The sequence below is a fragment of the Natrix helvetica genome (genome assembly GCF_964273705.1).
Source record: "Natrix helvetica genome assembly, chromosome: 1".
Taxonomy (NCBI): Eukaryota; Metazoa; Chordata; class Lepidosauria; order Squamata; family Natricidae; genus Natrix; species Natrix helvetica.
In genome coordinates, this window is record NC_138548.1 from 293,214,117 (window position 1) to 293,228,786 (window position 14,670).

General features: G+C 47.8%; 2 protein-coding genes across 7 annotated transcripts in view; both read left to right on the forward strand.

Moving 5' to 3' along the window:
* Positions 1–10,616, forward strand: part of PDLIM7 (PDZ and LIM domain 7) — a 55,569-nt gene extending 44,953 nt beyond the window's left edge. For 2 of the 3 annotated variants that reach the window (XM_081936949.1, XM_081936948.1), the window contains 6 exons: positions 5,238–5,296; positions 5,652–5,892; positions 6,252–6,432; positions 7,394–7,514; positions 8,755–8,870; positions 9,484–10,616. In XM_081936949.1, coding sequence (XP_081793075.1) covers positions 5,238–5,296; positions 5,652–5,892; positions 6,252–6,432; positions 7,394–7,514; positions 8,755–8,870; positions 9,484–9,570 — 805 coding nt within the window. In that variant the 3' untranslated portion in view covers positions 9,571–10,616. The remainder of the gene's footprint in view (positions 1–5,237; positions 5,297–5,651; positions 5,893–6,251; positions 6,433–7,393; positions 7,515–8,754; positions 8,871–9,483) is intronic. The other variant, XM_081936947.1, reaches the window with a different exon arrangement.
* Positions 10,617–13,169: 2,553 nt separating this feature from the next.
* DBN1 (drebrin 1) overlaps positions 13,170–14,670 on the forward strand; it is a 49,610-nt gene continuing 48,109 nt past the window's right edge. For 3 of the 4 annotated variants that reach the window (XM_081936939.1, XM_081936941.1, XM_081936945.1), the window contains exon 1: positions 13,172–13,380. In XM_081936939.1, the coding sequence (XP_081793065.1) occupies positions 13,295–13,380 (86 nt within the window). In that variant the 5' untranslated portion in view covers positions 13,172–13,294. Of the gene's footprint in view, positions 13,381–14,670 lie in introns of all 4 variants that reach the window. The other variant, XM_081936940.1, reaches the window with a different exon arrangement.

Genomic DNA, 14,670 nt, shown 5'->3' on the forward strand with positions numbered 1-14,670 from the left:
TTCCAGTCTAGAAGACCAATCTAGAAGAAGCAGATTATTTGAATGTATTTCAGTTAAACTTCAGTTTTGAGCATAGGACAGAGGTAGAGTTGGACTCAAACTAATGGTTTTATTGAGATTTGCACAGAAGTAGTGAATCCTTTAAAGGTGGCTCAGTGGCTAAGACACTGAGCTTGTGGATCAGAAGGGGGGCAGTTCAGCGGTTCAAATTCCTAGCGTCACGTAACGGAGTGAGCTCCCATTACTTGTCCCAGCTTCTGCCAACCTAGCAGTTCAAAAGCACGTAAAAATGCAAGGAGAAAAATAGGAACCACCTTTGGCGGGAAGGTAACAGCGTTCTGTGCGCCTTCGGCATTTAGTCATACCGGCCACATGACCACAGAGACGTCTTTGGACAATGCTGGGTCTTCGGCTTTGAAACGGAGATGAGCACCGCCCCCTAGAGTCGGGAACGACTAGCACGCATGTGCGGGGAAACCTTTACCTTATTTTTAGTGCACCCTTCATGATCTTTTTAGACTTTTCTGTGCCTTCAGGACCATTAATTACGGGGACTAGATGCATTGTGTGTAGTGAATAATACTGTTTCTTCCTGCGTTCCAGTTGGTTGACATTAAGAGAATAGTTTGGGTCAATAATCATTCCCTTATGGGGTGGCGCAAGATTTGGTCTTCTCTAGTCTGATTTTGAGCATCTACATAAAGCTGCTGGAAAAAGTAATCCACTGTTCAGGGGTGAGATATTAATATGCAGATGATACTTAATTGTACATTACCTCCCTGGGCCTGGCAGGGATGGCACTGAAGTCTTGTCCTGATGTCTGGAGGTTTTGTGGTTCTGCATAGAATAAAACAGAAGGATAAAGATGAATCACTGGTGAAGTTGCTGCTTGTTTACTAGATTCTCTGTTGGTTCCAGTGTTTTCTTGGGTGAGGGAGGAGCTCTATGCTTGAAGGAGATGATCTGTAACTTGGAATCCTCCTGGCTGCTGCTGAGGATGGCCAGATGTAGTTAACTGTGGTTAAAAGGTAAAGGTTCCCCTCGCACATATGTGCTAGTCATTCCCGACTCTAGGGGGTGGTGTTCATCTCCATTTCAAAGCTGAAGAGCCAGCACTGTCTGAAGACATCATGGTCATGTGGCCATCATGACTAAATGCTGAAGGCACATGGAACGCTGTTACCTTCCCACCAAAGGTGGTTCCTATTTTTCTACTTGCATTTTTACATGCTTTCGAACTGCTAGGTTGGAAGAAGCTGGGACAAGTCAAGGGAGCTCACTCCATTATGCGGCGCTAGGGATTCAAACCGCCAAACTTTCTGATCGACTAGCTCAGCGTCTTAGCCACTGAAGCCATCCCATTCTTTTTTAAGTTTAGGAGGGCCGTTGTCTAGCTTCATTTAGTATGCCAATCACAACCCTATGTAGAGTGTGGTCATAATGGAGACTCGGGCCCTCATTAGTGTTTTTTTGGAATATTCCAATGTGACCCACATGGATTGCTTTTGCGAGCCACTCAGTAACTGCAATTGGTTCGGAACACACTGGTCCATTTGCTATCTGCCATGAGCATATTATACCTGTACTGTGAGTGTAGAACTAACTGCTGGTTTTAATCTATATTGAAAAATACTTAATAGTCTGCCACCTTGGTATCTTGCAAAACCATTTTCTCCAATTAGAATTAACCCATCTCATACATCTATCCTGGGGAAATATGTTGACAGTATCCCATATGTGTAAGGTGAAGTCCAAGAGACACTTCTTAGTAATCGTGCAAATATTCTGGACTATTTTAGGTTAATGCTGCCTGTGGTAGCATTCCATAAGTTAATGAAAGTGGAATGTGTGTATGATATTTTATTGTTTTGTCTGGTTTTTGTTGTGATGCTAATAGCTGTGAGTCTTTGCAAATTATGGCTCTGTGTGTGTGTGGATATATGTATGTATGTATGTACAGTATGTATGTATAGAGAGGAGAAGGGAGAGATCTGAGGCTACACACACACGCACATATACATATATATACACACAGACATATTAATATGTGTGTGTGTGTGTGTGTGTGAACACACACACACACAAGAAATCAGTATTTTCAGGTGCTGTTTTATCTTGGCACCTTTGGGAGCAGAAGCCTATTAGCAATCTGGAGCTTCCTTCTTTTCTTTTCCTCAATGCACTATTTTCTAGGATTACATTATTAGGCGGAGTGAGTAAGAAACAGGATGGTGGCTGAGCCTTCTGTTCTTTTCATGGGGCACAGATACAAAAAATATCTTTTAGCCAAGTCATTGTATGAGTGGACTAGAGGTAAAAATGCACAGAGGGTTGCTGTTTTTTTTAAAAGGACAAAGTCCCTTGATCTAGAGCAGAACAAACCACTGCATGGCCTCTGTAATGTGCCAGCATTCCATTGTTCTTTTCAGCCTGGGAGGATGTGGTGCGGATCTTGCTGAGCTGTGCCACTTTTCACTGCAGGTGGGGGATCTTAAGTGTGAGGAACAATCTGTGTTAAAAGCGGGAGGGAGGGAGAGGAAAAAAAAACCCTCTGTTTCCTGCCTGGTGATACAAATATGTGAGATTCCCCAAAAACACGACAGTCTCTGATGTGAAGAAACATTGCCTGTGTGTGTTTTAAAGGTGTGTGTGATCATGTTCAGATCTTCAGTCCATCGCTTCGCTTGTACTCAGAATGGTAGAGTTTAGATAAAAGCACCACATACCACATTTGTTCTTGCATGGGATGGGTGCGTGTGGTGTGCTTGCACCCTGAGGGGGGTGTTTTCTTTCAGATCACCCCAATTAGGTATTTGAGAAAGGGGAAAGAAAGAATTGGTGAACGTCCTAGGAGGTCTCTGTTTTATTTTCCCTCTCTTGGGGCTGCTCAGGGGCATTCTCTGCCTCTTTACTTCACTTGACAAGCTGCATACATTTGTTCAGTTCTTCCATCTTTCTGTTTTCGGTGAGCTTCTGCTCCAGCGCAGGCCTGCTGCTCCTGGCCGGCAGCATTTTCTGCTGAAGTACAGGTAGCATCTTGCTCTCTTCTTCCTGGATCATCTGCTGGAAAAAAGGCTGGCTCCAGGGCTGAGGTGGCTTCCTCTGCGATTCATCACACAAACTAAACTGCCACTTGATTTCACCTCTTCCCTGCCATGGACCTCCCTGCGGTAGTATTTGGCCTTGAAATGTCCCTCTAAGCTCTGCACCGATAATTTATTTCTACTCGATGATCTACGGATAAGCCGGTTGTCCTTTTGCAGGCACGAGGCCTGAACATCTGGGAAAATCCAGCATGGTCCTATTTACCCTGTTGGTTTGGGATGGCCATATGTTCCCATTGAAACACCCCTGACTAGAGCTGCATGTGAAAACAGCATGAAGCTAGCGTTGGCACCCAAGTGTTCATCCCCATTCCCCACCCCATCCTTCCATGATACTTCATCAGGTATCACAAAAAGCATGTAACCATCAGAGAGATGAGGGCAGAAAGAACTGGGTTGGCTTAATTTTCTTTAAATGTTAAGAATTTACTTCAGTGTCATTCCAGTAGGATTCAGAAAAGATGGAGTGTTCTGGGGATGCTTTCAAGCTAAGTTTGGTTTTTTTACAAAAGAAAAAGCTGCCTCCTGACAGCTACACCAGACGCACAGCTTAAGTGTACGTTGCCAACTCCAAAACAGTTTTGACACTGCAACAACTTTGTCTCAAATGCCTCCAGTCAGAGGTACCGGATGACGTTTTGTGCCTTGTTTTGATCAGGATCTTCAATCCTGCTAACTCTCCTGTGTGGGAAAGTCCTACTACCCCCTGCAGGGAGCCTTAGTAGAGTGCACTTTTCTACAACATTAATACCAGACATTGTTTCTATATACACCATTGTTTAATGACTCGGGAACTGCCCCAACAACTATTACCCTAACAACTGCCCCAACAGAAACACTACTTAATAGATGTTTCCTTTGTAAGCAGGCAGACGCGAACCTCCTCCTGCAGCCTTTGACACAATCTTGACTGGCCTGGAGGAACGCGGTGGGCTGGAGAGGAGTAGACTGTTGTTTTCTATGTCTCTTTTTAGAAAGGGACACTATATAGAGGAACACATGTTCTTCTGAGTGCGTGTGGAGACAACAATCCAGAGGTGGGTTCCTACTGGTTTGGCCCAGTTCGGGGGAATAAGTAGTAACTCGGCCGCACACATGACGGTACCGCTTCTATCCAGGGCGCCGCCATCTTTATTTTCTGTTCTGCACATGCGCAAAACAATCTTCATTGAAAAAATGTCATTTCCCCCCCTTTTTTAATGGTGTGTGCATGCCAGTCCCAGAGAGGTCCCAGAGACGCCTCCCCCAAAATGGGGGCGTTTTGGCCTTCCCCCAGCCTCCAGAAGCACTCTGCAGGCTTCAGCAGGGCTGGGGGAAGGGAAAATGTCCCCCTTTTTGCCCATTTTTCGCAAAAATGGGGGTGTTTTGGCCTTCCCCCAGCCCTGCTAAAGCCTGCAGAGTGTTCCTGGGGGGCCGGGAAGGAGAAAAACTTTTTTTTTTCCTACTGGGTAGTTTGCAGGTGCTCCCTTAGCTCCGGCGAGGCTGGAGTCCTCTCCCCCCCTCCGTCAAAACTTTTTGCCATTGTTTCGGTGGGCATGGCTTGGTGAGGGGGCCATGTGACTGAGTGTATGTGAGTGACATCAAGTTGGCCACGCCCACTCAGTCACATGCACCCCATCTAGCCACGCCCACTGAACCGGTAGTAAAAAAAAATTTGAAACCCACCCCTGCAAGAGTCCCTTTTCCTTAGCGCTCTCTACAGTAGTTCTTTAAACCTTCTTTTGAGGCTAGTTAAATTGGACTTTTCTTTGGTCCTGTGGAGGGCCAAAGTGGGATGCCACCTTTCTACATAAGTTGGAAGAATACTTTTCTTCTCAGGTAGCTTTGGACTTTCTGGGCTCAGAACCGACACTTCCTCCTTAGTTTCATGAACTCCCCTTCCTTGAACTCTCCTGTATGTTGGGGAACCAAACCAGCCAATAGGGGTCACTGCTACACAGAGAACTTGGCCTATGCTCTCCTTGTCCTGGTTTTAATTTCTGCCTGGGGAGGAGGAGGAAAGTGGGCCCACCCGGAAGCCTAAGAATTTAGGTTGGGTTCTCTCCTCTGTTAAATATCTTCTGAGGGGCCAACCTCTGCTTGGGTTATAACGTAAAAGGCCCCGTTATTTGGAACTAATTGGTTATTTTGTAGCCAGGTCTCCATACCAGATCCGCCTTCTGCACCAGCCTTGACAATGGAGCCTGGATATGGTAAGCAGGAGCCCTGCATGCTGGGGAGAAAGGCAGCTGGAGTGGTGGTCCCTCAGCAGGAAAGTTGGGGAGTGGGGTTGGGGGCGGGGGAAGCCTCAAAGGAGTGTCTCTTTCCTGATTGTGGAAGCTGCTACAGCTTTCAACTCTGCAAATCAGTGAGCTAATTTTAAATTGTCCTTTTGTGCCGGCATGGATTAGAAGCAGATTTATTATTTCCCTAAAGAAAAACCGAAGGGCAAGGTATTCCCAATGACACACACGCAGAATCGGAGCGCGAGCCTTGCACATTTGGGCTCACCCAAGCAAGAACCCATAAACGTGCAGTGCCAGATACGCCTTGTGTAATTTCCACCAGGTTCTACTTCTCCAAAGCCTGCGCCTATCACGGGCCCTTCCAGCCGTCCACCCTGGGCTGTGGATCCTTCCTTCGCTGAGCGATACGCGCCAGATAAGACTAGCACTGTGCTGAGCACGCACAGCCAGCCAGCCACCCCAACGCCTGTGCAGAACCGCAACTCTATTGTCCAGGCTGCACAGCAAGCTCCGGAGAGTGCCAGCAAAACGCCCGTCTGCTATCAGTGCAACAAAATCATCAGGTAAGCCACAGAGGCGGGGAACTCACTGTGGTCTCCCTCCGCTACTGTATGACATCGCCAGCCAACCCAGCCAAAACGGCCAGCGGTTAGAAACGCTGCCGGTTGGGCTTCAGCAACACCTCTTAGGGCCCTGCTATTCTTCTCTTTTCTCCCTCATTACTTGATTGAGGAGATAAACGTGCGGATTGCCTTTGCGAATGAGGATTGAATATGTGTGAAGTGAACCAGGAGTCTCAGAAGTGTGCTTTCCGGCTTCCTGCGATGTGCGTAATGCAGGCTGGCGGGAGACAGCTTGTCTTTCCAACCGAAGAGAGTTGCTGCCAATCCGCCACTCACCCTTTCTCTTTGCTTTCCAACAGGGGGCGATACCTGATGGCTCTGGGACGCTACTACCACCCAGAAGAGTTCACCTGCTCACAGTGCAGGAAGGTGCTTGATGAGGGTGGATTTTTTGAAGAAAAGGGCTCCATCTTTTGCCCCAAGTGCTACGACATGCGCTATGCCCCCAATTGCGCCAAATGCAAGAAGAAGATTACAGGGGTGAGTTCAGGTGAAATTTGGCCTTCGGGGTAGCAGGTTACAGCCTCAGGAATGCTGGAAGTTAGGAACATTTAGGAAAGCCTGGTTGGCTCTTAACCCTTTAGCTGTTCCTGACTTACACTTCCCCTCCTTCCAGTTTTTTACTAGGTCCGGCTAAGCCAATGAGAGCTGAACTCCAGAAACAGCTAGAGGGGGGGGAGGGGTCACCATCAAGCTTACATTGCATTAATTCAAAAGTGGTTCATGCCTTAGGACCGTGATGGCGAACCTATGGCACGTGTGACAGAGGTGGCATGCAAAACCCTCTCTGCTGGGTTTTGCATGCCACCGTCGTCCCAGGTCAGATCTCGGTGGTGCTTCTTTCGTGAGCTTCTGTTTCCTTGCAAACAACGCAACGGAAGCTCACGAAAGAAAAATATCTTACCTCTTGCTGCGTTGCTGGTGTTGGGATGCCCCACCTCGCGCCGGCCAGCTGGTCTTCGGGTTTCTGCTGCGCATGAGTGCATGTCCATGCATGTGCACATTTGCACATGTGTCCATGTGCATGTCTGCGCACGTGCGAGTACCTTTCAGTTTGGGCATGCGCGCGCACACCGTTTGGACACTCGGTGTCTAAAAGGTTCGCCATCCCTGCCTTAGGAGATAGCAATATGCTTGTTTCATCAGGGCCTGGAACAGGAGTGGGTGCTGATACGTGGAAGATTAAGAGCTATAAGCTAGAAGTTCCTGGCCCATCTCTCTCCAGGCGTGTTTATCAATCTCCTGCCTACTCCAACCTCTTCCTTCTCCCCCGATTCCTAAGGTGAACACATGCTGGCCTAGGATTATCAAGATGAAGGCTGTACGGCATGTTCAATGCTAAGTGCTCCATAAAGCTCTTTCCTCCCCTAATTATCTCGTCATATTGGCCAAGAAAGTGTATCCATTCAGTGGAGTGACTCACATTCCTGTATTGCTTTAGGAAATTATGCATGCTCTGAAGATGACCTGGCACGTTCAGTGCTTTGTCTGCGCTGCCTGCAGAACTCCCATCCGCAATCGTGCTTTCTACATAGAAGAGGGGCAGCCCTACTGTGAGAGAGGTACTGCATACCGGATAATTGAGGGATGGCTCCGTGATTCAAGCTTTCTGAAAGCCTTTAGCTGCCGTTCCAGCCTGATGAGATGGAATGTGTCCTGATTGGTCCTGGTAGCATCAGAGTTCCTTGTACCAAAAAGGAAAGCCTTGAGCGAAACATATATCATGCAATGTATTGCTAGCCTTGGGTTTTCTATCCTGGGCAGCAGGAAGAAGTTGCAAAATAAAATATTTGCCTTGCAATTCTCTTCTGTCCCTGGTTTGATCACCTTTTGTTGATGGTTGCTGGGCAGTTCCAGTTCTGCTAGGTTGCTATGGAGATGATAGATTAGTACCTGCATCACATAGAATGCCAGAAAGCATGCTGGGAATTGTTGTTTTTTCTCTCTCCCCTCCTTTCATTCTGGGTCTGAACAATACTGCTCTGGAATATTCCATTAGGAAATGGTGGAGGGGAGGGACGTGATTTCACTACCAAAATAGTCACTCCTTCCATCTCCATTGCCTGTTATTGGATGCTGTGAACAAATCTGGTATTCTCCCAGATGAACAAGCAGCTGCCTTTCATCAGAAAACGGGTGGGGACGGTGCACAGGATTCTTAACATCATGTGTAGCCTTGCTTGACTCAACTGTGAGGATCGTCGGCCATCTCTAGCCCGACAAGCAGCACAGTTGTGTTAGACTATAAGCTCAGGTTATAACAGCAGAGAGATGGAGCTGTGGGAGGGAAGGTCAGAAGGAAACCCAGAACAGAAATAGCAGATTTGTAGATCGGACTAAAAGATGTTAAGTAGAGCTGGTAGTATACTTGAGGAGCTCAGGCATTGGAAAGTTAACCCTGAACAAAACCAAGTGAACCGTCAATTATTTTTAAGAGTTGCCATGTTAATAACAAATTAGAAAAGGAGTGGCAGAAGATCCTGTGATGGATTTTCAGAATCTCCCCTGGGCTGAGAAGGAGTCCAGTCAGGAGCCATGGAGAGTTTTCATGCTCAGCATTGCTCAAGCAAAATAAAACTACAGTATATGGATGCTTTGGGGCCTCTCTAGATGCTTCGGGAGCCTGGCCTTCCCACCAAGCCATCCAATCTTCTGCTACTCCATAGGAAATGCATGTTGTGGGGGGCCAGTGCAAGCAAAGCCCTTTTTCCCAGCCTAGGTACAATACTGTACTATGTTTGAGAATGCTGGCTCAGGAATAATGTCATTTTCCTGTCTTTCTGTCTCTCCCCTTTGTGCAAGATTATGACAAGATGTTTGGAACTAAGTGCCGTGGCTGTGATTTCAAAATAGACGCTGGTGATCGTTTCCTTGAGGCCCTGGGCTTCAGCTGGCATGACACTTGCTTTGTTTGTGCGGTAAGACAGTTCCTCTCCTCTTTCCCTCTCTCAAGTTTTAACTAATGTAACTCTACTATCTTCTGCTGCACTTCAGGGAAGTGCATTGTGAAATAATTGCAGGCTATTATTCCCAGCCAGGGGCAGGACTGGCTGGCATAAGATGTGCTTCCTTCTTCCTGTGCATTGAGGTTGGAGCAACTTGATGGTGCCTACACAGGCCCTTTTCTCACTGCTTTGTAACTAGCAACATGAAGGTCTCCTGCTGATGAAATATAGCAGAGAACCAATGTGGCATAGCAGTTGAGATGTTGGATCAGCAGAGAGACCCTTCCGAAGCTTTCTATAGCCATGGGAAATCACGGAATGGCGCAAAGCCTGTCTTCCATTTCAACCAAGCCTACCTTGCAGGGTTGCTGTTGCAGAGCTCCTGGAGGAAATGTAGACATGCAGTTATAATTAATGTTGGGGGAGCAACTGTGATGTGCGTTGATGGTAGCAGTAGGCAGGATTTGTCAGGGTTTTCACACACACACACCCCGCGTCTTCTATCATCTATCCAGGCCTTTATGACCAGGGGAGGGGGAGAGGGGAACTGGTGTGAATCTCATGGAGAACGTCTTTTTCCCAACAGATCTGCCAGATCAATTTGGAAGGAAAGACATTCTATTCCAAAAAGGACAAGCCGCTGTGCAAGAGCCACGCTTTCTCCCATGTGTGAGGCGGAGGAGACCTTAAGTGCCCAAGATGCTGCCTGCCCAAACTCTGCATCCCTCTTTCCTGTCCTGAGAGAGCCCCCAGACCAGATGTCTCACTTCACCATTTTTCCCCATAGAGGGAAAGGGTAAAACGCTCAGGGTCCTTTTAGGGAAGCTTACAACTATTGTATTTTTTTTAACCTAAACTGGTGTTCTTCCTATGTCTTTGGCTTTTATCTCTTGCAGACACCATCCAACTTGTGAATTGATATTACTAGAAGATATTTGGGGAGTTGGAAGTCCAGGACTTCTAGAGGACACCAGCTTAGGGAAGGATACCGTAGAGTTCTGTGCCCATTTCAGCCAAAGAAAGAAAGTCTCGAGAAGTTTCTCCCTAGTAAAGGATCCCAAATGATAGCATGCTTGAAAGGAAGCATCAGCTGGCCTTCCCCTGCAGTCATTAAATCAGTGAAAACTTGCTATTAATGCTCCAGGGAAAAGTGGGGGAAGGCAGCTTTCCCCAGAGTTCACTAGCATTACTTTCTGTCCCCTTTGCAATGTAATTACCAACAATCTTCTGCCCTCCCTTCTCTGGCAAAGCATTTGCAAAGGACATCTATAATCAGGTTGGCTCTGCCTTTTGCCCATTGGCATGTTATTTACAGCTATGTTGCTCAGTGAAATGGCTTTTTCCCAAAAAACAAAAAAAGCCCCAAACCCTCAATCTCTTTTCCTCCTAACCACTTGCTAGTAACAAAAATATGAGACCCCTACCACAGAAAGTGAGTGGCTTATCTAAAAGAACAGTTTCAAGACCCCGCTTTTCACACCAGCAAAAACTGCTTCTCCGTGAGACGAACTTGGGACTCTATACCTAGGAACACAATTTTATATATACTGTAGCACACACAGCTTCTGAGGTCAGTGGTGGCCCCAAAGCACCCCTACCAAAGATCTAGTATTTTTTTGTTTTGCTCTAAATGTACTTCTCAGAATTGTGCTGTTCAGCTAGGAGTCTGTGATTCCTCGCCATCTTTGATCGCCTAATAAAATATGTCTTTTAATTCTTCATCCTTGTGGGCTCTCATTGTTTAAGAGTTCCTAATGCTTGGAACATTGGAAGTAGAGAAACCAGGTGCAAGTAATGGACATTCAAAGCACAGTGCTGTTACTTTCTTTCTGTTCCTCGTCCTCTAATTGTTCTTAGAGGAAATTTCAAGAGAGAGTAATTATTATTGCTGCAATTCAGAACCACATGTTTTATTTTGAAAAGCGGCAGCTAGCAAACATCTTTTCATGCAATGATGATATTTTAGGTCATAAACTGCTAGGGATATTTCCCTTATTATAAGGAAATGGCCTAATCTGGAACAAGGTGGACAGAATACTTTTACTATCCTAAGTAGACAGATTTGTTTCTCTTCCACTGATAGTTCAGTGAAAAATAAGCAGTCTTGGAGGGTGAGGAAACGCCCCCCCCCCCCAAGTCTGTTTAGTGCAAAAGCTGTCCACGGGTTCATACAAATAATAGAAGAGCCATAGTGGGATCAAAAGAAGGAAGATACTAGAGTCAGCAAAATGTGCTAATGTTGCCTTGTCAAAGTGATGGATTCCTAGGAATATGACACCTGCTGAGGTATAATATAATTCATATACTTTGTTTGGAGATGAGGAAAACTTCTCTTTTTGCTCCACTCCCCCACCGTAAATTCTATCTACAAATTAACTTATCCTTTTAAATGAATCATTGCATTATGCTTCATAACCTGGAAAAGTGTTTTCTGCACTTCCTTGAGATATATGGTATATGCCTGCTGTGATTATTTTGGTTTTGGTGTCTGCTTTGGGGGCTCATTTTGTTGCTGGATGTTACCTTTGTGCCTTTGATGATTATTGATTCTAATTTTAATGAAAGATTTATTGTAATGAGGCAACTTTTCAATGGAGCACATTTTTTTAGGGAAGCAAAGCCTCATCAAAAGCACACGCTAGATCAATGCCTTGAGGTCATTGTTTCAAGGAAAGTTGATCTATAAGTAGACTGTAAGATAGATGATAACAAGAGCTTAGCACACATGGAAACCTCTGTTAAACTCCATTCATTCATAATTGTTGCTAAGGAGTAAAGGCCCCCTCAAATTGAATTTGAATCCTGGGCACCATATGAACATATTTTTGGAGCAGCAATATAGTTGTTTGCCATTACCATCTCCTAGGATATTTTTCAACTTCCGTGATATTTCATGCAGGTTCCTCCCCTCCAAATACTAATTAGACCAACCTTTACTCCTAGGATTTTTGGTTTATAAATATTTCTGAATATAGTAGTTTGGCAGAGCCTGGTTCTGCAGGTTTTTGTACTTGTTCTATTGTTGTTGTTGGTGGTGGTGGAGAGATTTGCTTGTTGGATTTTGTAAGGCGCAGATGGAACAAATGGGAATGTCAAGCAGGGGCAATTAGTTTCTCCCTATTCTTCACCTTGTCCAGGTCATCTTTACAGCTGCTCAGTTTGATTGCCTTGCCACTAGAAACCACATAGGCTTTAGCCGAAGAAGCCAGGTGACTAGAAAAAAAAATATGCAGGGCTGAGGGGGGAGAAAGCCTCTCACTTGATGGATTTTGCAAGGTGCCATGACAGCCCAGCTGCCACCCACTCATTATGAGAACGGGCCTTTGTCTGACTTCACAGTCCCAGAAAATGACCTGGAGAAGCTAAACAGGAGGCAGACATCTTTCAAACAGGCAGACATCTAATGCCTATGAGAAGTGCTGAAGAGTGATAGGAAGGAAAATCTGGCAGGGGTAAGCATCCTGCACTTTTCCAAATGCAGCAAGCAGTGATCAACTTAAAAAAAAAAAAGAACACAGGAGAGATCTGTATTATTTGGAGAGAAAAAACCCCCCAGCAGCTGCTCTTGTCTGTATTGATGCAATTGTTCTGGTGTAAATCATCCGGGCTGAGGATGGCTTCCCTGCGCAAATCTTTTCCCAGCCTGATGATATCCAGATGTGCTGGATATGATTACCACCATCCCACACAGCTATCACGCCTGATGGACTTTGCAGTGGGAAACACCCCAGAAGGTGCAAGATTGGGGAAGTTTCCGTTTCCCTTAAGAGTTTATATTGTACTCTGTGATGTTCACCAGAGAATGGAGTTTGGAAGAGGTTGCCCGGTCAGTTCCTTTCTGGCCAGGAATTGTGGGACAAAATCACAACCAGAAAGTTGTTTTATACAAAACAGCCTATTAGTGCCTGTGCACAGTGCCGCTCCTGAGTGAAGTTCACCCCGAGGCCTCTCTGGATACAGTTCCCCAGTGGCTGCACAGAAGGAACAGAAGATCTGTTGGGGATCGCCCATCTCCTACGCCCAAAACTTACACCTGAGGGCACGCCGGGTGGTGGGAAGGGCAGGGCAGGTTCTTTCTCTCTCGTGCCGGCCGGACTCTTTGGCCAAGGCTTTCAGGGCTGCAAGATGGCTGATTCCGCGAACCCACGTGTGGAGAAACCGGGAGGCGCCGGTTTCTGGTGCTGAAGAGACGGGGCAGGGCGGGAGGGGGAGCTTGTGATCCCGGCGTTAGGACCCAGAGCGCGCGCAGGCGGAGCCTCTGCTCCTCGCCCGCCCGGCTCCCTCTCCGCTGCTGCAGTGTCTCCGAGGCAAGCAGGCAAGGCGGCCTGTCTTAATCCGAGCGCGGCTCCGGCACTGCTCTCTGCTCCCGAAAGCAGCATCCTTCCGTCGCCGCCGGCATGGCTGGCGTGAGCTTCAGCGCGAACCGCCTGGAGCTGCTGGCCTCCTATCAGGAGGTGATCGGGGAAGACAGCCCCACGGACTGGTAAGCTCCCCCCCGGAGAGCGGGCGATCCAGCTCTTTGTCCCCTCGGTGGGGAGGGGGGCGGTGGCTCCAGCCGCTTTGTACAAGGGGGGCGTGGGCGGTGTCTGCCTGCCTGCTTTTCCCTGGGAAATCGCTCTCCCGCTCCTTCCCTGCAAGCTCCCCGTTTAGCCCCGGAGGATGATCAAGGGAATTCCGCGCCTCCCACCGGCAAGATGCTCCTTGAACGTGGGACGGATTGGCGGGCGGGCGCAGCCGGAGGCAGAAGCCATTAGCAACCCCAAGTGGTGCATTGGCAACGCCGCTTGCCGGGCGAGGTGGGGCGACGGCTCCTTTTGTGGGATACAAGGAGGGGACCGGCTGAAGATGCTCCGACGGTCCTTTGTGGTCGGAGCTGAAAAAGACGCCCCTAACGGCAACCTCCGTTTGGGCGAGGGGACCAGACAGGGAAGCCCTCGCTTAGGATTTGAGGCTCGAAGGCACGTCCTAGCAGTGGCGTCCTTCTCCGGACGCCCCCACCCCGGCACTTTGTTTCGGGGTCGGGCGGGGGCGGATCCCCTTCGCTCTTTCCACCTGCTCTGCTGCCTGCGCCGAGCTGTCGTAAGCCTCGCGGCCGAAGCCCCACACAAGACAGCCCCAGGCCGTCATCTTGGAAGGCTGCCCCCTGCTGCGGTCATCCTAGAGCCCTTCGTGGCCTTGCCTTCCACTCTTTTCCCCGGTTTTTTTTTTTGGGGGGGGTGAAAGTTCTCCGATAGGGACCCGCTACACAAAGGAAGGTGGGGCCGGGCAAGGAGAGAGGCGGGGGTCTGAAGGCTTGAGGGGAGGGACTGGTGGACTGGGAGGGGGAGGAGGGGGAGGGTCTGTGAGTGGAGTAAAGGGAGGCATCCAGAACTAGGTATCTCAATTCGAGAAATGCTCGCCTCCAAAACTCTGGCAACCTTTCATCCTAGCTGCTGAGGCCTGGGTCTGCAGAAGAGGGGATTTTGTGTGTTTTAGGGCTTTTTTTTCTGTGGCAAAGGAAGCCTATATGAGTCTCTGTAGCCATGGCGTAGCATTCAAAGGCCTTCAGAGGCTTGGTCAAGAGCCTTGAGGCTACTCCTTCCCAGAACAACCTTGATTTGAAGGCTGCCTGTGGAAGCTGCCTCCTTACAGAGACACAACACAATTGGCATCTGCTCCATTTTTGCAGTCCCCCCCCCAAACAGGATGGAGGAAGGCAGGTTTTGACAATGAGACTTGCTTATTCATATTTCTAGCTAATAGGTATTCACAGCTGTGAGCCAGAAGGAATATC